General features: G+C 44.8%; 1 protein-coding gene across 1 annotated transcript in view; it reads right to left on the bottom strand.

The window, feature by feature from the left end:
* Nucleotides 1-14598, bottom strand: part of SCAF8 (SR-related CTD associated factor 8) — a 216184-nt gene that overhangs the window by 164237 nt on the left and 37349 nt on the right. The window contains exons 3-4 of the mRNA XM_055135075.1: nt 12830-12913; nt 7158-7202 (exon numbers count right to left, since the gene is read on the bottom strand). Coding sequence (XP_054991050.1) covers nt 7158-7202; nt 12830-12913 — 129 coding nt within the window. The remainder of the gene's footprint in view (nt 1-7157; nt 7203-12829; nt 12914-14598) is intronic.

Here is a 14598-nt window from a genome sequence, read left to right as displayed (position 1 = left end):
AAATTCAGGTTTGTTGCGGGGGGGTTGGGAGGAGGAGGAAGCTATAAAGTAGAAGGAAAAAAGAAGCAATGTGGCTCCACATATACAATTTAAGTAACCTAATATTTGGCATACTTGACTAAGTTACTAGCTAGATACTGGAGAGAAAAATAAAAATATAAAATACAAAATGTTACTTCAACTTCCTCTTAGTTCTACTAATACTGAAGCGTCATGACCTTCCCTGTCAACAGATGTCGTCTACAGGCAGAAGGCAAGCCGGGGGCCAGAGAGATAGGACAGTACGCAGGGTGCTTGCCTTGCATGCAGCAGACCCAGATTACATCCCTGGCACCCCATATGGTCTCCTGAGCCCACCAGGAGTAATTCCTGAGCACAGAGCCAGGAGCGAGCCCGGAGGATTTAGGGGTGGCCTAAAAGCAAAACAAACAAAAGGGGGAGGAACACAGGCAGAGACAGCTGAGCAGGCAGGCACCTACCCCGCACACTGCACTCGGGGGTTCAATCCTGGCACTGCACGGGATCCCGTGGCACCACCAGGAGTGATCCTGGGTGTGGCCCTCCCTGCTCCCCCGAAAGTGTGTGGAGACAGCTGGAGTGGCCCTCTGGGAAGGGCTAACAGCCAGAGATGTGATACTGCTCTACCACGCAGAGGTCAGAAGGGCAAGTATCCCCTGGCGCACAAACCCCCAGCTCCTACACGAGGGCAGGGGAGAGCAGACCAAGGACAACCCCTGGCCCCGTTTGGCCACCTCAACTTACAGGGTCCAATGGAGTCGAGTCCCTGAGGAACGCAATCAGCACCCTCTCGTGCACCCAGGATCGCCAGCCCAGACCCAGACCCCATGCAGTGCTCGAAGTGGATCAAATGCTGTTCTGTGATTCTAAAATGAACTTGCCTAGAGCTTCAGTGTGTTTTCTAGTAACAGTGAACACCTAAAATATTTCTCTTTTCAAATGATGTTTTTCCAAGGACCCAAATTCTGTACCCTATCCCTGGCTCTTAGTAAAGTATATTTATGATTAAAAAAATCTTTCAAGTTAGGGGGAGAGGGGTGATGGAGAGGGGCTCAGGCGTGTGCCGAGAACTGGGCCCAGGCTGGCCACATGAAAGCAAGCAGCCTGTTCACTGTACTAGTTCCAAACTTCTAAAATCTGTTTTTTGGGGGTAGGGGCACACCCCCATATGGGCCCCTGGGGACAGAGCCAGGTTGGCCCAAGCAAGGCAAACCCTACCAGCTGCATCAGTCAGGCTCCTTAATTGGGGGTGTTCTCTTTTTTTGAACTGAGGCTTTTTTTAACCTTTAATTGAGGTTTTTTAAGCTTTATAAAAGTTGAGATTCTGTGATTTGCTATACTTTCAATGACAGTTTCCCATGCACATTTAGAAAAGTTTATTGAGCACTGAAATCTGAGTGTGTGCAGGGGACCAAGACCGCCAAAGAAACAAGAAAGTAAGTTTTCAACAGAGGCTCCGTCACTCCCCTGGAAACACCTCGGGCGGGAGCCTGAAGACACCAGCGCTGCCGGCCTGGGCTGCCTCTGCGGGAAGGGAGCAGAGCGCTGGCCACCCGCACACCTCACAGAACTACCAGTTTCCGGGAAATGGAAAGATTCTTTATCGTACTCCCTAATGTGCCTGCTGACATTTGTTATGCAAAAAAAAAAAAAAGAATCATAAATAAGCCACAAATGATTCTCTGCTGTCAAAGAATCAAAACGCAGCAGAAAATCCAAAGAGGGCGATCAGAGGCAAAAAGCCTAAGGTTAAGGTTTCCAAATGAAGCCTCTGTCTACAAACGTAGATGACGACTCTAAATGAGCCTACATCTGCAGGCTGAGCTCAGAGCCTGAAGTGAAATTCTCTCTCAATCTGAGGTACCTCAGTATCACCACCCACAATGCAGACAATGTAGTTTGTCTAAAACAGATTGACAGATTGCATCAAAATAAATAGTTTGGTGTGGTAATATTCAATCCTATTCTGAAGCTACTGGACAGATTTGTTTGTGGTACTTAAGCAAAGAGTAAAAAGACTTCATATGCCAAAAGGTGCTGACTAAATGCTACAGTTCTGAGGAGCCGAGTTTTACCTCTGCATTTCAGTCTAGCACAGTATGTTCAGGGTATTGTATGTGGTGCCAGGGACCCGGCCACATGGAAGGAAGCAGTCCCTTTCCTACTGTGCTCTCCCTCTGGCTACTAGACTAAAAATTTCATCATGTTCGAGATGCGCATACACCAAGTTACTATTCGACCACTAGTAAATAACACCTCAAAACTGTCCTATGTCGATCGCACAGCAGACAGGGCATTTGCCTTGCACGTGGCTGACCCGGGTTCGACTCCCAGCATCTCATATGGTCTCCCAAGTACCATCAGGAGTAATTCCTGAATGCAGAACCAGGAGTAACCTCTGAGCATCACCGGGTATGACCCAAAAAGAAGAAAAACAAAAAACAAAAAACGAAACAACAACAACAAAAAAACCTGTACTGTGTCTCTGATCTAACTAGGTATTTATGAATGGCAAAAGGAACTTCTTCTGTCAGAAAACAGTCCAGTGGCTTTAAAAACTGGGTTCCTAAAGATAACGCCAACAAACTCAAGCACCTCAGGAATCACGTGTTGAAAGAAAAGGTCAAGTGGACTTCCAATTCCCTTCAACCACTGTTCAACAGTATAAAGAAAGGAAAACAAATGTTTCCCCCGCTAGCAGGAAAACATACACAATGTGAACTACATCAGACTTAGAAAATTTGGTCTGCCGAAGACCCGGTGCTTAAAAAATAAAAAAGACCTGAGGAGAATTACATCTGCAAACCAATCTGATAATGGGACTTACATCCACAATATACACTAAGAATTACCAAAAATTCTCTGAGCATGGAGTCAGGAGGAAGTCCTGATTACCATAGGGATGTGGCCCAGCCCTGTGCTGCACTCCATTATCAAAATTCAGTGACAAAAAAATAATATATCCCATTAGGAAATGGACCAAAGACACGAAAAAAAAAAATTCATTTCAGTAAAGATAGCAAATAAATATGTAAAAAGTAAATTCACCATCAGTAGCCATCAGGGAAAAGCAGAATAAATCCACAATGAGATTACCACCAATATCAACCAGAACTACTAAAATGGGAGGGAAAAAAAAAAGCACCCCCAAAAATGCCAGGAACACAAGAGAATGACAAGAATGTGCTGATAGGAGCAAAAAATGGTAGTCATTCTGGAAGAGGGAGACTGGGAGGGCAAGAAGGAAGAAACAGAGAAAGGAAGGGGGAGGAAACTGTTTGACAAACTGGGAAACTACTTGACAAATCTGGATGAGTATCAAGGTTATATTAGATAAAATAAGTCAAATACAGCTACCATGAGATTACAGTTGAGTAACATATTTAAGAGGGAAAAATTATAAAGACAGAGCAGATAGTAACTGCCAGGAACCAGGGGCTATCGAAGGAGAAAGCTGAGAGTGCTGTATTTTAAAAAAATCCTTGTGGTGACCAAACTGCTCTGTATCTTAATTACAGTGCTGGTTGTATGTATCAATACACGTGGCTGAACTGCACAAACTATACACACACACACACACACACACACACACACACACACACACACACACACACATAAGTGCATGTGAGACTAGTAACATCTGAATAAGGGAACCAGACTACAGGAGTAACTACTTGAGTTGTTGAGTTGTGGAGATGGCACTGGGGAAACGGGGTAAAGAGCAAATAAATTCTCCACATTATCATAACCTATCACTGATGACATTTGATGATCCACAATGTCCCCAAATAAAAGGTATAATTAAAAACATAATACATATACAACTTAATTTACCATGACATGAACCTACTGCTAAATCTGATTTGTCCTGATGAGACAAAATGGTCAATTTTTAAGATTCATTGTACAATGATCTCACAGAAAGTGTTCCTAGGACTCTGAAATCCCTTTAACAAGCCCGTGTTCCTGCCAGGAGGCGGCTGAAGGGCTGCAGTGCATGCACGTATGTGGAAGCCCAGCTCGATCCCGGGCACTGCAATGACCCCGAGTCCCCAACCAGAGAAGCCCCAGGGCTCTGCCTGATGTGGCACCTCCCGAGCCACCAAAACAGAGGAAAAAAGAGCTCTGGAGGTCAGAGCAATAGCTCACAGAGCGTGAACACACGCTGGGCCCAGGGAGGCCCAGGGTCAATCCCTAGCACCGCCTAAGAACCAACACAGTGACCCCTAAGCACCGAGCCAAGAGTAGCCCCTGAGCACAACAATGCGTGGCTCAAAACACTCCTGGCAAAACATACAACCAAAGGCACCCAGCACCTGGAAAGAAATCCCCACTTAAAGAAACAAAATCTTGGGGCTGGAGTGATAGCACAGCGGGTAAGGCGTTTGCCTTGCACGCGGCCGACCCGGTTCGAATCCCAGCATCCCATATGGTCCCCTGAGCACCACCAAGGGTGATTCCTGAGTGCATGAGCCAGGAGTGACCCTGTGCATCGCCGGGTGTGACCCAAAAAGCAAAAAAAAAAAAAAAAAATCTTTATTTTTAACATGTAATTCCCATACACAAATCTTGAAGCAATGCCTCAGGCATTGAAGACTCCAGGGGGCAGGGCTGCATGTGAAGGCGAGGGAGCTCGTGGCCCTCTGTGTGAGGCCCGAGGTGCCACCTCTCTAGTGCTTCTTGGAATAGCCCCAACTCAAACCACCAGGTATGGCCCCGCTACAATACCGACAGGAAGAAAAACCTTTAGAACAACCAAGTTTTCCAATCTTTTTTTCTTTACAGATTTACCTAAAAACACAACCTGCTTGTCGTGCGCCCCAGTTCTCGAGCTGTCCATATAATCCTTAGCTGGCGTGTTCAAGGTCGCCAAGCTAGTCTCTCAGTAATTTCACCTTGGTGGCCACAACCTTCCCCCAGGAAACCATTGTGATTATGGAAGCACGGAGGGCGGGGGACAGAGTCTGCAGAGGGCGAGGTGCTTGCCCAGCCCGATCCCAGCAGTGTCCCGAGCACCATCAGGACCTGCACACTCCGCAGCCTCCAGCAAGCGACACCGCAGCCCGCAGTCCACAGGCGCCGTGAGCAACACTAGCACACCGAATCTGGGGCCTGCAGTCTGCCACCCTCCTGCACGGTGGCCCGCAGCCCTGCGGACTGGACTCGGAGCCAGTCCTTGGAAACCTCACACACCTCTGCTTTTCTCTAGGCACACACAGATGCCAAGTACAGAAGCTAAATTCTATTACAGCCAATGACTGAATCATTCTGTAAACACTAAGCCTTAAAAAATTCAGCCTAAGAAAGAAATTCTGCCACAAACTGCAGCACCAAGAGCGCACGCATCACCAAAATGGGAGCAAAACACTATGATCTAAGTTATCACAAATCATCGATACACAAGATAGTTGTCTGCAATTTCATCTCCCTCTGATAATTCCGGAAAGTGAAAGAGAATTAAAGTCTCTCCAATATGATGAACTAATGCAATCCTGAAGGAGTGAGTCAGAGGCAGTGAAAAAGCTGGGAAGGCATCTTTTATCCACACCATTCTGAAAGAATAGTTTCTCCTAGGTACTCAGCTTTAAAAGGCAGGCAAAAAATTCTGTAAGGGCTATAACAAGTGAAGAACACTACCAGCAGAGGCCTGCAGCATCCCTGGATTTCAGAGTTCTGAAACTTGATTCAAAAACAAAAATCTCTCTCCAGTCTAAGGAGATGTGGTAATATCAGTTTCATTTTAACTTAACCCTCACCAGGACCCTTTCTTGTAGTCAGCGTCATACCACTGTTGAAGTCCATGTGGTGGAAATCAATAAATCTAAATTAAAAAAACAAAAACAAAAAACATCCCTGCAGCAGGTTTGATCTCCAGAATCCCAGATGGTCCCATGAGCACCACCAGGAGTGATTCTTGAATGTGGAGCCAAGAATAAGCCCTGAGCATCGCCAGGTGTGTGTGGGTGTGTGTATGGGAGGGTGATGGAGGGGACAGGGGGGGGAGCTATAAAAAGCAATACATACAATACATTTATAACCTCATTTAAAATCAATCATATTAAAGAAACTGCGGTCTAGACACTCAATGGAATACAATGCAGCTGTAGAAAATGAAACTAAGTTGCAGGCATAGCACAGGAAATATCTTGCATAAGGCCACTCCTGGTTTGGTCCTGAGCACCACAAGTGGTCCCACAAGACCCATCCGGAGTGACCGATGGGGGAAAGAGTGGGAAAAAGTCCTAAGCACTGCTGGGTGTGGAACAAAACAGCCTACCCTGCACCTACCCCCAAAAGTGAGTAAAGATGCAATCTTGAAAACCTTTGCACTTGGGAAGGAGCTAGAAAACATCATGTTCAGCAAAGGGAGAAGGACAAACACCAGATCATCTCACTCATCTGTGGTAATGAGACACAAAATACAGGAAAGGACAGGCCAGAATGGCAACACAGCTGTGGCCATGATCATTTCATTACAGAACTGATCACCACAGAGTGGGGTTGAGAGATGAATGAACAAGTGGACTAGAGTCACAAAGAGTCGGGGGCATTTTGGTGGTGGTGCGTGAATGTTAACCCCATTGTAACCATGTTAGCTAAATAATAATCTCATTAAAAATCAATCATATTAAAGAGATTGCGGTATAGACACACAATGAAATACAATGCAGATGTAGAAAATGATGAGACTGAGCTGTAGAGGGTTTTATTTATTAAAAAATAAAATATTTCAAAAGTCACACTAGTAGGGATGAGAGCTAGAGTACAGCAGGTAGGACATTTGCCTTGCACGAAGTCAGTCAGGGTCCCACCCTTGGCACCCCATATGGTCTGCAGACCACTGACAGGAGTAATTTCAGAGTGCGAAGCCAGGAGTAACTAACCCCTGAGAATCACAAGGTGTGGCCCAAAAACCAAGAAGGGAAAAAAATTGCACTGGCGGCATTTTTCCCAAGGAACGGGTTATCACTATGGCAAAGTAAATTAAGAAAAGCTTCTGATTTACCCAAAATACGTTTCATTTCTTAAATAAATGGAATCACTTTTTAACAACACAACAAAACTATATAAGGACAGAGATATTCAATTTAAAAGACAAAAGCACAAGGGCATAATATATATGAAAAGTATATACTTACCTTCTGAATGAATTTCTCTACGCTTTGTACCACATGTTTATAAAACTGAAAGAGAAGAGAATAAAGTATAATTTTACAATGTTTGATTACAATTTTTTGCTTAAGATTTAATGTTTCAAAGATTCAAGCATTTTAAATCATAAATCTTGAGGCAAATATTCATGTCATTCACCTTCATAAACAACTAGCTATGATATTTAACTGGTAAAGGAATTCAAGATATCTGAATTGGATGCCCAAAATATACGCCTTAACACAGACACGAAAGAAATATATCATTCTTTCAGAAAGTGCTATGCTGACATAACAGAGCAAAGCACTTGTGGCAACCCATTGGCAGATAGGCGCATACTCTTTTCATGGAAAGAAAGGTAGATTCCATACCGCATCATTTTATCGGTTTAAATGGAGTAGTTGAAGAACAGATGACTGAATAAAGAAACTGGTATAAATGTACACAATGGACTAGTACTCTGGTTTGAGAGAAGATGAATCATGCAATGTGGCTACGAGGCTGGACCTTGAAGTATCACAGCGAGTGAAGTCAGTTAGGAAAGGGGCAGGCTCAGAACGCTCTCTCCCAGATGTGGGGTATACAGAAACACAGTCAAGGGATCCACCAAAGAACAAATCTAGAACAGATCACCGACAAACTGAACTTACCAAGGTGGGAGGACCCTGGAGGGGGCATGAACCTGAGATGATGGTGGGGGGAAATGAACACTCTGGTAGGGGCTGGAATGGTGTGTGTAAGAACCCCTGACAGTATTGCAAAACAGAGCAAAATGCTAATCCTGGGGGAGGGGACGGAGGGGGAGAGGTCACATCCTGCAATACTCGGGGAGTTACTGCTGGTTCTGCACTCAGGAATTACCTGGCGGTGCTGGGGGGCCATATGGGATGGTCAGCAACATGCAAGGCAAACGCCCTACCCACTGTACCATCACTCCAGCCCCAATAGCATAGTACTAGAAAAATCAAACAACTGTCAATAAACAGCATTAGAAAACTATGCAAAGGTTTTATTCTCGATATCATCATCTCAGGTTCTCCTAGAAAACGGAAAGGCAGGTATACACAGTAAAATACACAGCCGTTCACTGTTCTGGCGCCTCCAGAGTGGGATGCAGCAATACCTCCCCCAGGGGGCGCTAGAGTGATAAGAGGGACAGTAGTACCCTTAGATGCAACTGGGTGGGTACTTTGTTTCCTTAAAGCAAGGACTGAGGGGCTGAAGCAATAGCACAGCAGGTAGGGCATTTGCCTTGCACATGGCCAACCCGGGTTCGATTCCCAGCATCCCATATGGTCCCCTGAGCACCGCCAGGAGTAATTCCTGAGTGCAAAGCCAAGAGTAACCCCTGTGTATCTCAGGTGTGACCCTAAAAGCAAAATAAATAAATAAATAAATAAATAAATAAATAAATGAATAAGTAAAAAGCAAAAACAAAACCAAAACAGAAAGGACTGAGCAGCAAGCCTGATTCTGTTAGTACACAGACTAACAATCAGTTCCGGGGCCAGAGGGAGAACAGCACAGGAGGAAGGCACTCATCTGGCTGGCCTGCAAGCACATTAGCTGCCAAAGCTAGCTGAACACCCTGACACCACCTACGGAGCTCTGAGAAGGGGCCGGTCTCTCCTGAGCAGAGAATCAGGAAAACCCCCTGTGCATTGACAGGAGTCACCCCCAAATAAGATAAAAATTGTGTGATACGGTTAATTATGAAAAACTTCATAGATTTAACAGAATACAATGTATGAAATGGAAATTTAATCAATTTATCTAAAATCTGCATTTACTATTAATAACTCAATAATAATCACATAGCATATTTCTGTTTCTTTAAAGAACTTGAATTGTGCTTTTATTTATAATTATGATTTTACAAACTATGATCTTAAGAAACATCCCCACAGAAGCTACATGCACCCCCCAAAAAAAAATCAACAAAACTGTAGCATGGATTCAGTTTTTATAAAAATCAAAAGAAAATCTCTTTATTCCACACTGCAACTTGAAATCTACAATAATTTAAGCTTGATTAAAGTCTCCTAATTATGAATTAACAATTTACTAAACAGATAAAGTTACTTATGGGAGAAACTTAAATGGATCGAACATTATTAGACACTTCCACAGGAGCTGGAACCCGTGTACTCGATGGGGAAGGCTGCAGGGCACGCAGGCCTCGAGTGCTCGCCTGCCATGCTCTGAGCCCGGGAGGCGAGCTGGGCACGGCTCAGCGTCTCCCCATCCCGACCCCTCCCCCTGTGCAATTAAAAATTTAAGTCAAAACATAAAATACTACGTGATCCATGAGGGTGAGCTTCATTGAATAATTATATGGGGGGAAAAAACCTTGATGTACTGTACTTCTTGCTTCTGATCATAACTGATTCAGAATAAAGTTGCTTACACAATTATAGCTCAAGGTCTAGTAATTTAGCTTCTTCCCCATGGGTTGTCCAAGAGGTCTGTTGACAGGATGCAATGACTACCAATCACCCATCGAAAGAATTCTCTCTCCAAATACTGATAAAATACCAATAACTTGCCCTTGATATGAAACAGTATCACTCAAATCTAATTTTAAAGACACTTAAAATCTCAATTTGTGCTACGAGTAGATGAAAATCATGTTGGCACCGCAACACCTTTGGTCTGAACACTTAGCAACCTCAATGATGCAAAGGTTTACTGACTTGTGCTAAGTGACAGCAGCAGTCAACAATGAGCAACTGTGCGTGGAGCCTGTCGCGCTCGGATGCTGGAGACAGCTACCGAAGTCAATACTGAGACAAGAGGCAAGGGGAAAGGGTGTACGTCAGATTAGCCAAAGGGACATTTCTTGCATCTGACTGAAAAATACCTTTATCCTACTTCGGAGATTCAACTATTCAGAGACTGTTATTTTAAACTATAAACTTCCCATCACTGGGCCCAGTGAGTGCTCTTTGACTACACAAATAAAGCAAATGCGGTGAGATGTTGAAAGCTGGCAAATCAAAGACTAGGACACAAAGAATTCTGCAACATCTGTTGAAATTAAAAGGTAAAAACAGGGGCCCTGCTGAGAGCCAGCGGTTTGTAGGGGCCTGCCTAGTACCCAGCCCCCTGGGTTGCATCCTGTAGGCTCCTGCAGCCCTCTTCAGGATGATCCCTGAGGGCAGAGCCAGGAGTTAGCCCCCAGCCCAGCAGGGTGTGACCCCCAAAACAGACAAAAACGTTACAACAGTAACAGAGGCCAAAGAGAAAACTGGCAAGGCACAGGAAAATGCAGCTGAATAGGGTCTGATCCCTGGCACCCCATGTGACCCCTAAGCACCTCCAGGAAGGAGGACCTGAGCACAGGCCCAGTGAGGAATATGCCCAAAGTACCAGCCACCAGGTGTGTCCCCACAAAAAAACAGAAAATAAAAAAGCTAACATTGGGGCTGGAGCGATAGCATGGCGGGTAGGGCGTTTGCCTTGCACGTGGCTGACCCTAGTTCGATTCCAGCATCCCATATGGTCCCCTGAGCACCACCAGGGGTAATTCCTGAGTGCTGAGCCAGGAGTAACCCCTGTGCACCGCCAGGTCTGACCCAAAAAGCAAAAAAAAAAAAAAAGCTAATGTCAAAATTATACAGTACATCACAGACTACACTCTACTAAAATAAATCTGAATTCTAAATCTATTATTTTCTAACTGTAGATTTTATCATTTGCTCTCTCCTTAGACTCAACTTCTGAAACATGAAAATGATGTTAACACCTTTACCTCAAGAGACATCTAATTTAAAAGCCAACCTGCAGGGAGCCAAGGGTGAGAGCATCTTCCCAAACAGGCACCCAGGGTCAGGGCAGCCCAGCACCCCCCACACCCCTCCCCCTGCCACAGCAGCCATGTGTGCCCTCACCACTTCTTCAGTACGTAAGTCTCAGATGAGAACCAAATTTAAAAAAAACGGTCATATGCAAAATTTTACACCCTTTTGGGGTAAATCTGAGCCTGCTCGGATCGGGACTGGGCCTCTTCTGCCCAGATTCCCATTTTCCAGTAGCTAGGCAGTCACACCCAGGGACTGCACCCGGCACCTCGTAATCCCACCAAAGGCCGACATCCAGAGACTTAAAAACAAGCTCCCGGAAGGAGACCTCTTATGGCCTAGTTCTCCCTCTGGGAGAACCTGGCAAGCTACCGAGTTTCCTGCCCACATGGGAGAGCCTCGCAAACTTCCCATGGTGTATTCATATGCCAATACCAGCAGCACTGCTGGGTCATTCCCCCTGACTCTGAAAGAGCCTCCAATGAGGCATCACTGGGAAGGTTGAGTAGAGAGAGGCTTCTAAAATCTCAGGGCTAGGACGAATGGAGACGTTACTGAGACCGCTCGAGAAATTCGACAATCAATGGGACGATGATGATGATGATGATGATGATGATGACGACACCCTCTTGGGGTCATAAGAAACAGGACAGATAAGAAAGCCCAAGGCTACAACTCTATATTGAGTCAATTTGTAAATTATTAAGCACAATTCTGAAAACAAAACTGTGGCCATTAAAACACTGCAAAATCAATTCATTATCCAAATTTTCTCACAGGTAGCAATTCTCTGTAAATAGGAACATGTTCAATCAAATAGAAGAGGGTGATTTAAAGACAACCTATTCAAATAATTGGTGTAACCAGCTACTGGATCAGAAGCAAGCACGTCCTTAGTCTTGTTCCAACAGCCCTACTCTAAGAGAGTATCTCAGCCGTGGGGACAGGAACTTCTTGGAGATCTCGACGGTTAAGAATCGAAAAGCTGGGCCAGAGCTATAGTACAGCGGGGAGGGCGTTTGACTCGCACTCAGCTGACCGGGTTGGATCCCCGGCATCCCATATGGTCCCTCAGCACCACCAGGGTAATTCCTGAGTGCAGAGCCAGAAGGAAGCCCTGTGCATTGCTGGATGTGACCCCCCAACCCCCCAAAAAAGAATGGAAAAGTTTAAAATCTGTATTTTTTATGAATTTTTGTGCTCATCTAGTGAGGATCCAACCTCTTATTAGATCTCAGAAGCACACAAAGCACTGCAGAGAGACACACAGGGACCAGCGCTCAGAATCCTGCCAATGCTACTTCTAATCCCCCACACCATGACTGATCGGTCCTCTGAGCCCATGGGGGACCACTCCAGAGCAGAGATACAGAAGCAGCCCCTGACCACCCCTGACCACTGATGGGAATGGATCCGAACCCACCATAAGAGCTAGTGTACCAAGCAGGCACGGCTGAGGGCCTGTGTCCTCTTTTTACCACTCAAATGTCCTATATGCAATAAGGCCCGATGATTCTTCCACACTGTCCTATTTTCAAATCAGTAATAGGGGAAAGTAATAAAATTCTACTCATTCTTTAAGGTGTGGAAATAAATGTTAAACATACTCCACAACTTAGATCTATCTAGAATCTCACTTGCCTGGAATACTTTATGAAGTTTATGGAGTTTATTAAAATATTAAGCATAACTGTCCCTAAGCAGAGTTCGTAAATGAAAAATGTTCATTTATTTGTCTTCATGAACATATTAACTTCAATTAAGAGAGAAAAAACTACCATCTTTAAAAATTATCCCACCTCCAAAATACTAATTTAGCATTTTGTTTTGAAAACCTAGAAGTGAAATTTATTACTCACCTTAATAGCTTTGATGGCAGCCTTAGTAATCTGGGTCATTTTAGCTTTAGAAATGGGTGGTTTGTAGTCATTCAGCGAATATAACTGATGAAAAAAGAAGAACAGATTTTAAATGCAGCAAAACTGTTTCCAAGCAATTACATAAAATCACCCCCAAATCCATTTTTAAATTCTTAAAGCAATCAGAATGCCACTTCCTTTGAAACAACCAAGAGAGGTCTTTCAGCCCGAGAGACAGTGGCGCCTGGGTTTGATCCCCAGCACTGCATGCCCCCCCCCCCCAGTCCCAGAACTGTCAGAGCAACCCAAGCCCTGAGCGGGAATAGTGCCCGCACACAGCCAGGAGTGGCCCCAAAAGGAAACCAACAACAACAAAAAAAGTGGGGGGGGGAGGCCAGGGCAGAGGGAGAGAGGGAGATCCACTATTACCAGTATCAGGGAAATTCACATCAAAACCACGAGAAGTTACTACTTCACACTGGCTTGCTTATATAATAAGAGTATAATTAGCACGGATGGGGAGAAACTCGAGACCTTATGCATTGCTAGCGGGAATGTAAAATAATGCAGCAGCTTTGGGAAAGTCTGGCGGTTCCTCCAGAAATAAAACCTTGTCCCACAAACCCAGAAATTCCATTCCCAGGGATATATTATCTAAGGGCTATTCCACTCCGAGACACATACACAAGAAAGCTAAATATGTCTGTTGACTTAATTTGTACAATGAACTTGCCAATACAGCACTCATGAAAATTTCATAAAAATATTAGAAGTCCCCCAAATATCAACTGACGATGGATACACAAAATATCCATTCACTGAAGTTAACCATGAAAACTGGAATGTAGCACTTCAACAGCCAACATCAACATACCTTGAAAACAATTGTTTTAAGTCATATTAAAAAAAAAAAAACCATGTATTAATGTGATTCCATGTATACAAAATGCCCAGAGAGGCAGGTCTAGTAACAGGCCTGTGGCTGAGGGAGTTGGGAAGAACAAATACAAGGACAAATATATTTAAAAAGTGCTTTAGACTTTATACTGGTCAAGTATGGTTTATGACACTTACGTATCTTTTTAAAAGTCAGAATATTTAGTAATAATTTTCTCCCCCAAATTGTTTTTGAAGTTTCTCCTACACAGAGGATAATAATACTGCTTAAAAGAGGAAGCAACAAGCTCAGAACGAGACTGTCCAAGAGTTAAGGCTCTTGCTTCGCACAAGGCCATGTCTGTCTGGCTGAGACGAGCGCCACAGCGAGCAGCACCTGAGGAGGAGCTGAGACAAAGGGCCCCCAAACCAAACAAAACCCGACCTGAAGGACCAAGGGGGGGGGAATTATGATTACAATGACTAGCACGCTGAGTAACACTGAGCTGCACACAGCAGGGTTCCAACTAGCAGTCTGCAGGTGAAGGGGCAGGTGAGTCGACCCCTCCCGTGGCCAGCCCCCTTGGAATCCACAGCCTTTCTCCCAGTGCGTCCTGTCTTCCCTTCCTCCTCCAACCACCCCACGGAAGACACTGTCTCCTGTTACCTGGAGAACACCTTCAATGGGTGTGATGTGTCTAATTTTTCAAGTATTACACCTGACCGGGTCACTGAAATGCAGTCCCCAAGCCCCTTTGTAAATGTCGGTGCTAGATCCCCAAGAGCGCATGGTCCCAAGGAGTGCCAGACAGCTCCAGGCGCAGCGCCAGGCTCCCCTCCATCCCAGCCCTCCATCTCAAAAAGGTCAGGGACTTCCTGCTCCGATTCAGCAC

The sequence above is a fragment of the Sorex araneus genome, chromosome 4 (assembly GCF_027595985.1).
Source record: "Sorex araneus isolate mSorAra2 chromosome 4, mSorAra2.pri, whole genome shotgun sequence".
Taxonomy (NCBI): domain Eukaryota; kingdom Metazoa; phylum Chordata; class Mammalia; order Eulipotyphla; family Soricidae; genus Sorex; species Sorex araneus.
Note: the sequence above shows the minus strand (reverse complement) of the source record. Positions and strands in the feature narration are given on the sequence as shown.